This window comes from Eleutherodactylus coqui, chromosome 8 (assembly GCF_035609145.1).
Source record: "Eleutherodactylus coqui strain aEleCoq1 chromosome 8, aEleCoq1.hap1, whole genome shotgun sequence".
Classification (NCBI taxonomy): Eukaryota; Metazoa; Chordata; class Amphibia; order Anura; family Eleutherodactylidae; genus Eleutherodactylus; species Eleutherodactylus coqui.
Genome location: NC_089844.1, coordinates 64,042,020 through 64,054,542, shown reverse-complemented (window position 1 = coordinate 64,054,542; position 12,523 = coordinate 64,042,020). Strand labels below are relative to the sequence as shown.

At 40.9% G+C, this 12,523-nt stretch overlaps 1 protein-coding gene across 2 annotated transcripts in view; it reads right to left on the bottom strand.

The window, feature by feature from the left end:
* The window catches only part of NCKAP1 (NCK associated protein 1), a 119,545-nt gene that overhangs the window by 25,376 nt on the left and 81,646 nt on the right, over positions 1-12,523 (bottom strand). Inside the window, exons 17-21 of one of the 2 annotated variants that reach the window (XM_066575747.1) lie at positions 11,156-11,288; positions 8,788-8,907; positions 6,187-6,326; positions 5,312-5,443; positions 3,859-4,077 (exon numbers count right to left, since the gene is read on the bottom strand). In XM_066575747.1, the coding sequence (XP_066431844.1) occupies positions 3,859-4,077; positions 5,312-5,443; positions 6,187-6,326; positions 8,788-8,907; positions 11,156-11,288 (744 nt within the window). The remainder of the gene's footprint in view (positions 1-3,858; positions 4,078-5,311; positions 5,444-6,186; positions 6,327-8,787; positions 8,908-11,155; positions 11,289-12,523) is intronic. The other variant, XM_066575748.1, reaches the window with a different exon arrangement.

Here is a 12,523-nt window from a genome sequence, read left to right as displayed (position 1 = left end):
ATCTGGTGACAATCTTCCACAAACACCAGAAGGACTGTGGGGTTGCAAGGTTGGATACAAGGGGATGAGGACAGGTAGGCATTTATTTCCCCTATTTCCTCCCCCACTGCCCCCAAACATTTCTTTGCCGAAACGGAGAACTCCTTTAACTCCTTAACGCCACAGGACGCAAGTTTATTTCATGGGTGCATGGTACTTAGCACAACAGAATGTAAACTTATGTCCTGTGTTTAAAGTCTTGCTGTGTTGGCAATCGCAGTGACACTGTAGTGATGGCTGCTAATAGTCAAAAGCCTATCACTACTTGCCACTGGCGGGGGAGAGGGGAAATCAATCAAAGCGGTCATGCCCCAGCAGCAATCGCTTTGATTGGTCAGCACTATTTACAGTGCTCTTTCCAATCACCACACTGTATTATTAATGGTTGAGGATAGAATGGCTTCCGAAAAAATTATTGGTGTTTGTATAGGCAGTGTAGTGTGATCAGTATATTAATGTAGTTCGTAAAGGGTGATCACCGCAGTGTTAATTTTGTGCCTGATCCGGTAAGAGTAAAATACACAAAAAATAACTTCTTCCTGTGTTCCCATTCCAGTCACCAATCCTGTCGACAGTCGGTGTAGCGTGTGGTTAGTCAATGTAGTGTTAACATATCGGTCACCGTTTATAAAAAAAAAATAAAAAAATATTTGTGCTGTGTTCCCGACCCAGTCTCTGTCACCCCATCCCAGTGATCACTAAGTGACCTGTGGTCACCCACCCAATAATTTCTATTTAGATTTTTTTAATAAATTTGTATTTTAAGAATACATTTAAAATATAACATTGTCAAATACAACGGTGATGTCAGGTTTACATATTTTCAAAAGCTTGTCTCTACCAATGTCAATCACAAGGACAGGATAGAGAACTTGTTCTTAAGGGTGAACAAATTTGGCATCCATGTGCCAACAGAAATGTTGGGCCTGGGGTAAATTAACTGTTGGTCTGTGTGAACTAGAAAACAGTGCAAAGGAATAGGGGGAGAAGAGAAAGAAAGAGGAAATAGAGGTAGAGAAAGATGAAAGAAGGGGCAGCAGGGGGGTAGATAAGTAATATCAAAACCGCCCTACACACACACCTAACCCCTCTCTGTCTCATTGGGGGAAGAGGGTGGTGGAAGCAGAAGATCCAGTCATCCTGTTCAAGGACCTCTAGTAGTGGGCCAGGAAGGTCATTGATCAAGCAGGTTTTTTAGATTCCTGTGAGTTTAGGAATTCAACGCAGTAGTGCCAGGTTTTAGAGAACTTATACTGCGAGTCTTTCATGGATGCTGTAAGGTTCTCCATCTCTATAGTCTCACGGACCATGTGGAGCCACAGAGATTGAGGGAGGTGACGTCTGTCATAATAGGTTCTGGATGCACGCCCTCACTGCATTAACCAAATGTCTCGACCCAAAGCGCTTACAGGAGTACGTGAAGATGTCGCTGAGGTGCAGGAGGAAGAAGGAGGATGATTTGGGGAGAGCAAAGTCTGTAAATTTGGAGGAGATGTGCCACACCTAGGACCAAAAGCTCAACATCACTGAGCAGTGCCAGAATCCGTGAAGTATGGTCCCCTGTTCTGTACCACATCTTCAACAGAGTAGGGAAACAGAAGGTAACATTTTGTGGAGGCGGGAGGATACACTATACCAGCGTGAGAGAATTTTTAAACTAGTTTCCTGAATTTTACTGGAGATTGAGAATTTGTGTGTAAAGGTGTAGATATTAGCTAACTGTTCGGGTGTGAATGATATCGCCAGATCCCTTTCCCATGCGAGGATATACGGAGGTGGTGAGGACTCTGTATACGTAGTTAGAATGTTATATATGCATGAGAGTGTGTCTGTCTCGGGGAGGGGCCAGGCCTGCTGCAAAATTGTTCAAAAGGGGTCTGCACTCGGGAGAATCCTAGGGTAGGGGATAACAAAAGAAGAAAGTGTCTGATTTGGTGGATTTGTCAGTAGGTCAGCAGTAGGTGGGCTCCATGATATTTCCAGAATCTCTTGATAACCATTGTCTTTCTGAGAGAAAGTGGGATGCTCAAAATCTCCAATAATTTTTTTGTGCGTTTTTTGGGTGCATAATAAATTAATAGATCTACAGTATGGCCCACAGGAGTGTTTATGCAATAATTGCATCTGAGCCAGACTGTAGGATGACACCACTTTTCTGGCATTATCCTCTATCATCAAGCGAGTCTAAACCCCCTGTACACTGGGTAGGCCAAAGGGGCACCTTTCGTGAATTCCAAGGACTACCACTTCAGAGCATTCCAAATCATCTGATGCTCAGTGGGATTACCCCAGAAGATTTCAGACCACATATCCTTAACTTTACTGGGAACTTAAGGATACAATTTAATTCAGTAGGGCTCAGAGGGTAGAATTTTAAGTTATTTTTCAGATGATTTCATTGCCCACATTGTTACCCAAACTAATTTATATGCCCAGAATTTCCTCTCAAAAAAACCTAACTCTAGTTTTACAAAGCCCCACAAGTGGACCCCTGTGGATGCATCAAAATCACAGTTTACGTCCACATAGGGGGCATTTCTGTCCTTGGGAGAAATTGTGAGGTACTTTTTGGTCTATTGCCATTGGCAAAAATTAAAAATCTTGGGCTAAACCTACATCTTACTGGAAAAAGTGGATTTTTTTGTTTTCAAATCAAAAGGTTAAAAAAATTTCACAAAAACAACTATGGTGTCAAAACTCTCAATACACCCCTCAATGAATTCCCCGGGGGCTATAGTTTGCAAAATGGGGTCAGTTTTTTGGGGTTTCAAATGTACTGGTACCTCAGGAGCTATAAACACAACATGGTGCCTGGCTTGGGGAACAGAGATTTTTGCTGAATTAACTTTCGAATAGCGCTTCTTCACTTCTGACCATGCCATGTGCCCAAACAGTTCACGTTCACATATGGGGCATTTCTAAAAACTGCAGAATCCGGGTAATGCATTCTGAGTTTTGTTTCTCTGCTAACTCCTGCTGTTCTAGAAAAAAAATAATTTTAAATTGAAAATCTGCAGGAAAAACAAAAATTGAACCGTTCCAATTTCTGACAAATTCCTGTGAAACATCCAACGGGTTAATATGTTTCCTAAATGCCATTTTGAATACCTTGATGAGTGCAGTTTTTTAAATGGGGTGATTAAGTTAGGTTTTCTGTTTAAAATCCAAGTCAGATCTGAATAGGGCCTTAAATTTAAAAAAAAAATAAAAAATCAGCTTTTGAAATTTGCTAATAAATGTGAATAATTATGTTTATTTTATAGGAGAAAATTAAATAAGCCCCTACCAGACCCCTTAGGCAGTGACCTTTCCGAGATCAGCGTCAGGGGTGTATTAAACCACTTATAAAACCCGTATCCATAGATTTAATATTTGGCTAACCTCTGATTATAAACAACTTTCCAAAAACCAATACTATAAGTGAATATGGGAAACTTTGCAATGTATCTTATTAGAGAAAATGCCTTACTCTTCTTATGAGGCTCCAAAACAATGCAACATGTGACATCCACCAGTAAGTTGTAAGCAGAAAAGGAGTGCAACGTTGCAGGCAATAGGATTTTTTTTCTTTTAAATTCTAGCCATGGGCCACCTGCTTGCTGGGCTCCTGAGCAGCTACACAGATCGCACATATGGTATGCTTGCCCGTAGACTTGATACTATATATGTTAACGGAAAGGTGGTTTTTTGGTTGTTTTTTTTTTTTAAATACAGGACAATTTATTTTGAGTTCTCAAAAGGTTAAAAAGTTATATTTGACTTGCTTTTCAAGAAACAAGAAGTCAGACATGAAGAAACCCTGTCATCGTAAGTACTTACCAATTAGTGTACAAACTGGTGATTGTTGGCTCTCCGTGGCTGTCAAGATGTTGTGTTTGTTGAAGCAGAACATTGTTGAAAACCCTTGTGATGTCAATCTGCACATAGTTTTCTATTGACTGAAGCACCGTCATGTAGGCCCTTACACTAGTTAATAACTCAGAGGGCTTTGCAATCTCTTGTGTGGCCTGATTGTACATGGTCATGCCAACAATAGACCTGCATGGGGGAAATAAAAGGAATATTAGTTAAATCTCTGCAAAAGGAATGTCAAAATTCAAAACACAACTGGGGGCCTAAAACGTCTCCTGACATCAATAAAGTTGTTCTGTATGACTCTGCTAATTTGATCATGCATGTGTATAATTCCCAACACCTAGGTTAGGAAAGAATCTACACATGTTGAAAAGCAATGAAACTAAAATTACAGTACTAGTCCTTGCAATAAAAGTCTGTCTAGCTTAGGTCTTTTTCCACTTTGGACACCCTAGTGAATCACTTGCCCATGTTGGCACAACTGTGGGTGACACTCTTGATAGCTCTGTCACCTATTTTGCTCTCCAAGTTCTAGCAACGTGTGGGGATTAGTCTGCTGCTCCCCAGAGCTACTGTACATCAAGATATTTTGGCCATTATATAGAAAAGCAACTTTCCGGTTTCAAGACAAAATTCTGTCCCGGGACAGGATGGAAAGAGGTTTATATTGCCTGTAGTTCTTCTCTGCTGTCCCTCTGATCCACCGGTTACGGGTCCAGTTTTTGGCCATTCAAGATGGCTGACAATCTGCAGACTACTTAATCCTCACAGTGCATTGGTAGTGTTAGACTACCAATGCACTATACCTGCTGTGATTGGCTAGAGCTGCTCATGTGATCGGCAAATCAGAGAGCAGTGCCACCAAAATTGGGCTCGTAAATGTCAAGACTGGATGGACAACAGAGAAGAGCAATTGCAGGTAATAAATGCCCTCCTGTCCCGGGACAGAATTCTGACCTAAAACCAGAGGGTTGCTTAAATGCTTCTTTGACTTCTGAAATTCTTGTAACAGCCAATGGAATCCAAATGGATACACGATGTCTCCCTAGCAGAGATTTTCCTAATCACTACACAGTAAACTATCATGAGACTCTGCATTTTGTCAGTGCAAGAATATCGGGCCAGACTGCAAAGAATAGATCTTTTAGCCTGTTTAATAATGAAAGCTTTTTCTTTAGCCTCCATCTCTCCTCTCATTAGAAGTGATACATTCCATTCTAAGCCTCAAGCATCTCTCTGTCCCATATATAACAGATGACAGATAACCCCTGAATTCCACACACACAATTATGCCTCATAAAAATACTTTCATATTTTCCTGAAATGACACATCTGATGGATCTGCAATTCTACTTTTTGGGAAGTTAATAAAACAAAAAAAAAAAATTGAACTTCATACCAGGTGTCTGACACTTACTTGGTGAAGCGAATTTCCAAGTGCGAGGTCAGATATTCTCTCGGAGTGAACGTGTGTTCCCATACAACCATATTCGGGGCATAATTAATGGAAAAGCAGAGTTCTGAAAGTGCAGTATGCAATTTATCTAAACTGTAGGAGGGGAAAAAAATTAAAACAAGAAGTACAATAAATGGTTACAAAATTGTAACATATTGCTACTAGTCTTTTCTATTTATCCCCTCACCCATTAGCACACAGTATCATTAATGGGGTTGTACCGAGATCACAAGTAACTTGCTTATCGATGGGGAACACATCTTCCCCCAAAGTAAAGTCAAAATCAATGGAGCATGAGCAATCGGTCCTCCATTTATTTTAATGGGGCTGATGGAAATACCGGAGCGCTTGCCGCTCAGCTGTCTCTGGTAGTCCTATTGAAAGTGAATGAAGCAGCAGCGTACGTGCGTGACCATCACTCCAGTCAGTGTCGTCCTCACTGCAGTGGGTGCAATGAGCCCATAATGATGACAGGGGACCCCCCTGTCGGGATTGTGGGGGTCTCAGCGCTGAGACCCCCTCCGATCTGCAAGTTATAACGTGTGATCCTGGTATAACCCCTTTACGGCTAGGCTTACACCACATTTGGGTTCTTCATTCCGTGTATACAGTGAGAAATTCTCCTAATTTCTAATGTCTATCCTTCGCCAAAAGTATAAAGCATCTCTTACTCAGAGTATTCTTTGTAGTAAACTCCCACCAATTAGTTTAGGAAAAATTATAAAAACACATTCGGTTTAGAAAAGGTTGGTTCATTTTGCTTTTGTGGGGAAAAATAAAGACCTAAATAAATCATGTAGACACAGCGTTTAATTGCAAAAAGCTAAGAGACTTACTTTGTAACCACAAGTCTGTTTTTTCTCATGCTTTCAACCCCGGGTTTTTCTCGCTCAGGTTCTCCTTTCTTTCCGGTCTGCTTTTTTGACTTTTTGTTCACTGCTTGACTGATTGTTTTGGCACAGTGTTTTGGCAGTAGCTAGAGTTGAATAATGAAGAAACAAAAAAAAAGTCCTTGGAACCCAAGTATCTCATAATAATAGGACCTACTCAGGTAGGCATTCGATCACAACTTTTGCTAAGCCGTTCAAGAGAAGAAAAGTAACTAGATACAATTCTGAGACGAAATGGGCAAGTAAGAAGATGGAAACAAAAACTCAACTTTTCACTACACAAATATAATCCATTCTAATACATACTAACCTGTAGAGAATATAGAACAAGCAATTTTGATATTTTGTTAGACTGTCCTCAATAGTAACAAATAAATTAACAAGCCGTTCTGCCTATATCTGGTAGACATCCCCATAAAACGGCCGTATTCTGTCGCTTTGAAATAGGAAGGTTAAAGCAAAGCCATTTTTGCACCCAGTAAAAGGTATGTGTACTTTTGCAAAAACACATTGCTCCTATGTGTCTAAAATACACGATCCTATTTTTTGTTACACATTGCAATTAAAGGGGTTGTCCAGCTATAAAGTAGCGATGGCATTATCTGTAGAACAGGCCATCAATCTTAGATCAGCCGGAGGCCTCATCATTTTGATGTTCGCTTGGTCAGTATGCTTTACACTAAGCTATTTTCTGCAGGAAGCACACAGCTCCGTTCTTCCTGTAGTGGCCTGATTTGGTATGGCAAACAAAGCCTTGATTGAAGTGAATGGAAACGTTGCCTGTAATACTAAGCTTTACCAATGCAGTGGGAACGGAGCTGTCTGCTTCCTGCAAAAATCCGCTCGGTGCATGTCCCTTGCCGATCTAAGAATGATGGCTTATCCCAAGAATAAGCCATCAATATTTTACAACTGGGCAACTCCATTAACACTAAAATGCAATGAATAGGGGATTTTCTATATCTGTTCCAGGAGCTGAGCCAGATTTCTCCACATCATACAAGACCAAGCAATTGTTGGGATGTGTAAACAGGAGTCACTCAATTTTTTGAGAGACTGCCTGTTTACTGTGAATGGAGGCAGGTGGGATGTAACGACCCCCAGGACACTTCGCCTCCGTTCATAGAACGCCATCACTCCTGTGTAAGAGCACAGGAGCGCTAGTCACTGGGACGGCTATAGGGCATTAATGCACCTGACATTTATCCTTTGGCCATTCACCAGCTGAATGCAGAAGAGGTCAGTAGGCGTTTAAATCGCTCCCTTCTCTGCAATATTTCTACAAGACCATTTTAGGCACAAGCAAAAATCATTCAGTCTGACAGATAGTTAAAAGGAAGGGGTGGGAGGTAATCTTCCATTTACAGTCATCATTCATTTCTGTTTGTTTCTTTCAACCATCTGTCTTATGCAATTCAATTTTCTCACTAAAAGACCGCACTTAAAAGATTACAAATCTGCAAGACTGATGCCTGAAGCTCGCCGTTCACATTATCAAGGGAGCATCGGATCATTAGTACAACCGATGCAACCATCAACCTGCCAGGCAAAAATTGGCAGTTCAGCAAGATCATTTTTTTTTTGTAAACCAATATCAGTTTTCGTGGGCTTACGCCAAGTGAAAGCGATCGGCCGTTTTCTACGGATCATATCATAGAATGTGTAGCTTCAGCCAAGAAAATTAAAAAAAGGAAAAAATTAACCCAACAAATCACATTTATGGAAGGCCATAGGAAATGACGGTTGGCCGAAATGGTCAAAATTGGTAGTTCTGAATGAGGTTAAACTAGAAGAGTTGTCTTTATTAGTAATTCATTTAGGACTCATTAGGATTAATTTTCTGCACATAACTAGATGCCCTCACAGCAAACATGTTTCAAAGCAGCCTTAAGGTACCTATACACGGAGCGGCTGTTGGGCACATAAGCACCCGATAGCTGTCACACCGACTAGTGCTGCTGTGTATTCATTCAGTGGATGGAGGTGGAGCGGGCCAGAGATCTCTTCCAGCCGTCCGCCTCCATTCACTGCAAACAAACAGTCATTCATAGATGCCTGCCTGTTCACATGGACCAATAGTCATTTGGTTTTTAAGGGAGGCAACTACCAAGCGACTTCGACAAGCGAGCAATTTATCGCTCAGTGCCCGGCCATGTGTGCGCTGATAGATTATTGCCCTGAATTCATAGTTTACAGCGATTCTTCAGCAGATATCGCCCAAGTAAAGTGACCAGAACTAATGAAATTTGATAAACCTTTCATACTCCGGATCTCTATTGTGTACACTTACAAACATGCTTCTGTGCAAAGCGCTAAATGTATATAGCTCGAGTCTGCAGTTGTGTTACTCTTTCCCCTCTGTTGCAGGGTAGTCACCACTGACTGTGGTGGGGTTTGTAGGGGAAACGTACAAAGGGAAACGTAGCACTACATGCCAGTCATTCAAATGAACGTCCAACTATGCAATCCGCGAACGGACCGATACGGCAGAGCAGCCTTCTATCTGGTTCATTTAAACATTGCTGTAAACCGTGTGTTTACCCTCACCTGATCGCTTAGGGTGCACTGTTCTGTGCAAATGTCAGTGATGAGATTCCGGGCTTGTTTTGCCATTTCATCCAAGAACATATTACATAAAGATAGACTGCGATCCCCAATGTGATGTCTCTGAAATGTTACAAGATACGGTTACTTAAGTCATTGCTTCCATCGCCTGTCCTACACTGATCTCATCTCTTCTAAATACCTCGTCTGCCTTGGGCCAAAGTTCTTAATTCAGTGTAGAAGGTGATCAAAAGTCTGTCGGCTCAGTGGGCCCCGAAATTACATGTGCTGCCCTGTGTGCATGTTAGGTATTTTACATAAAAACCTCACATCTTTGTGTATGTATTCTATATGGATATTTAGAATTAATGTGCAATGAATATTTAGCAAGGTTTACTTTGTGCAAAGTGTATATTTAGAAGCTGCAAAAATAATTCTTCACTATACCCTGTAGTTTAGATTAAATCTCTAATTGCTCACCAAGAAGGAAAGCTTAAGTGATCCTACCCCAAAAAACATAGCTGGCAGCATGTAGAACCCAACTGATATTACTGGGAGTAGATATTTTAATGTTTACAATAACTAAAACATACTTAAGAGTTTGCTAGCTCAAAACCCTGATTTTCCAATACTAATATAAAAGTTAAAAAAACACAAACACATTAACATTACACATACAGTAACATGCCAAAAGTCATGAGATAGCAGTCAGTACCATATTGGTTAGGTACTGTACGTGTATTGATTAGGAAGTGGTGTTACCTCAGTTGACGGCTTGAGAAAGCACCTCACAAATTATATAGGTGTGGGCAATCTTGGGAATGAGGTTGGTCACTGGCCAGTGTGCTTATGGCTAGGCATCGTGAATTATTGGAGTTCGAACCAGGTAGATAGTTAGTGACAGGTGGATAGGATTCTAAAGTTGTGTAGGCGTTTAACATTCCTCAATCTACCGTGTCACATGTGTACTGGGAAAATGTTCTTGAAGGCATTCCCACCCATAGTGGACTGCAGAGTGGCTGTCCACAGTTGTTTAATGATCACGATTGATGGTGTCTGCCTAGAATTGTTCATACGAACAGACAAGAAACTCGGGTAGAAAATTCAATGCAGGAAGCCACACATGGTCAGTGCAGCATTCTTTAGCTTCCATAAGATAGGGGAGCAGAAGACCCAGCAGAGTGCCTCTGGCGAACACCAGAGCATTAGATACAGCACCTCATCTGGGCTTGTGAAGTTGCTAACTGGACCCTAGAGGATTGGTAACGTGGCATGGTACCAATTGTTTTGCACTGGGGTTCACGTGTGGCACAGACCCAATGAAGTTATGGACTACAGTTGACAACAAAGCACTGTGCTGGCTGGTTGTGGTTCCATACTGGGGTGTGTTCTCATGGCATGCGTTGGGTCCACTGGTTCGCCTAAAAAAGTAATGGACTACGTTTCACTGCTTGTTGACAATTTTATTAAGCCCTTCATAGACCTAATATCCCATCATTGTGGTGAGTACATTGTAGGAACTCTCCAGAATGCTTCTCAAACCAGTTCTGGACAACAAATTGTGTGGCCTGCATGTTCACCTGACATGAGCCCAATGGAGAATTTATGGGATGTGATGGAGAGGTTCTTTTACCTACAAATACCATGGAGCTGTGGGTGGCTATCCAGACAACATAACTCAACATCCCTCTAGATGTCCTTCTAACCACACGTGGAACTGATGGCACAGAGATCCACATGGGTCTTACACGATTTTACCTCCTGTCTCATCACTTTTGGCACATCCGTGTATTTTACTCCACTTCCCTTCTTCCCATAGCAGCTGTAATCTAATCTCTCAATGAGGCCAATAATCGGTCTCATCTCTGCTTCACTGATCATGGATTTTACCAATGAACTGAGAATAAGTAATCAGTGCAAGAGAGCAGAGGAGGAGTCTGATCAGTGAAGAAAGAGGCATTTTTCTGTAAACCAAAAGCAATGGATAGCAACATCATTTGGTAAGCGGTTCTACCGTTATTAAAAAAAAATAGCAATGAAGGGAGGGGACAACTGCCTTCAGACGTTTTTTTATTTTGAGCAGAGGCAGAAGAATCCTGATGAAATACTATTGATTGAGATTGGGCATTACATAGTAAACACACTCAATGAAAGTCAGGCCAAATACAAATTGTACTAAAACCGAAGAAAAAAAAAAAAAGGGGGCCACTCAACTCACTGACGATTTGCCAGTGAGAACAATTATTTAGCCCTTTAATTCTGTTAATCTGACCAATTTTCATATGCATGAAAAAAAACACACATTGTTTTTTATAAAATATCTCAATTATATTTAAACACTGTATTTATAATTCTATTAAAAAAATCTTACCTCTTCAGGACAAAGTTCATGGGTGCAGCTCATAAAATGAGTGCAAATGAGAGGGAATGAGATGGAATATCTTGATTGTGATGGTAGCTCCAGACACTGTTGAAACATCTTCTCAAATGCTCTACTGTAAAAGCTAAATATGAAAAAAGGAAAGGAAAAAAAAACAAAACAAAAAAAAAAAAACACAAAAACACCAAGTGGAATATCATTCTACAGAATGCACCTTCTATAGAACGCAGAGACTCCAAGAAGAGTGGCTTAGCCACACCAGTGATCAAAGGGCCACTCTGGTGATGTTTTTTCCCCATTCATAATGTAGCCATCTCCAAAATATAAATATGGCAAGAAAGCCAGCGTTACCATGGTTAGTTAAACTCCTGTCCAATTTTCCAGTTCAGATCTACTTGGGTTTATGCTGTCTGAAACTAGTCAATTTCACAGTCCGTGTTATGCAGTTGCAGGAATCCTACCACAGAAACTGCCTTGAGGAGGGACACTGATAATCACACAGCTCCTGTCATACAAGTATAATAGAGAAGATCGCAGCTCAGCCTCCTAACTGTATACTTATGGTCTGTAACTTAAGAATAGACTCTAATGATAGTTAAACTGTATCTCCAGCAGGCAGAATGGTAGATCCTCTAGCTAGTTCTGTGCTGATGCATCATGGAATAATTTAAAAGTGAAAGTAAAAAAAGTCACTCAAGACAGTGCCTGATAAGTATCAGACAGGAGGCTGACAGGCAATCAGGTTACTGGGCAGGGATGGCAAAATAGGTTTTCAGCAGAGTGTCCCTTTAAATTAGGCTACAGTTACACATTTACAGGCTACATAAACTGTATACAGTTGGCTAAGGGCTTTAAAAAAAAAAAAAATAAAGTCCACCAATCTGTATACAGTATCATTTACCCAAACGTAAGCATACGGTATAAGTTCGTCTGCGATGAGAAACATGGCAGACGTATACTGTATGGGACAGTATGTGAATGCACAGTTGCATGGATCTCCAGCATTTCATGAAATTCTACAAAAGTACATGGCATAAGGTAAAGCCCTGAACGAAGGTGTAAAGACCTTTTACTGTAGTGTTCTACTAGACTAAGGCATTGATTCATGAAAACTAGTTAACCCAAGAATAACATCTCCAGCCGTATGTTCTCCATTAGGAATCAGTGTATCCTTTGCCCAACCTGAGGTTAGTTGGTTCTCAGTTTTGTTAGGAATCAAATGGACAAAACTCAAGAACTCAGGGCTCCCACACACTTGCGGTTTTTAAATAATGCGTTTTTTAATGTCAATGGGACTTTCTAATGTTAAAAACGCATCGCACAAAAATCGCAAAGCACAAACTTAAGGCTGTAAGGGGA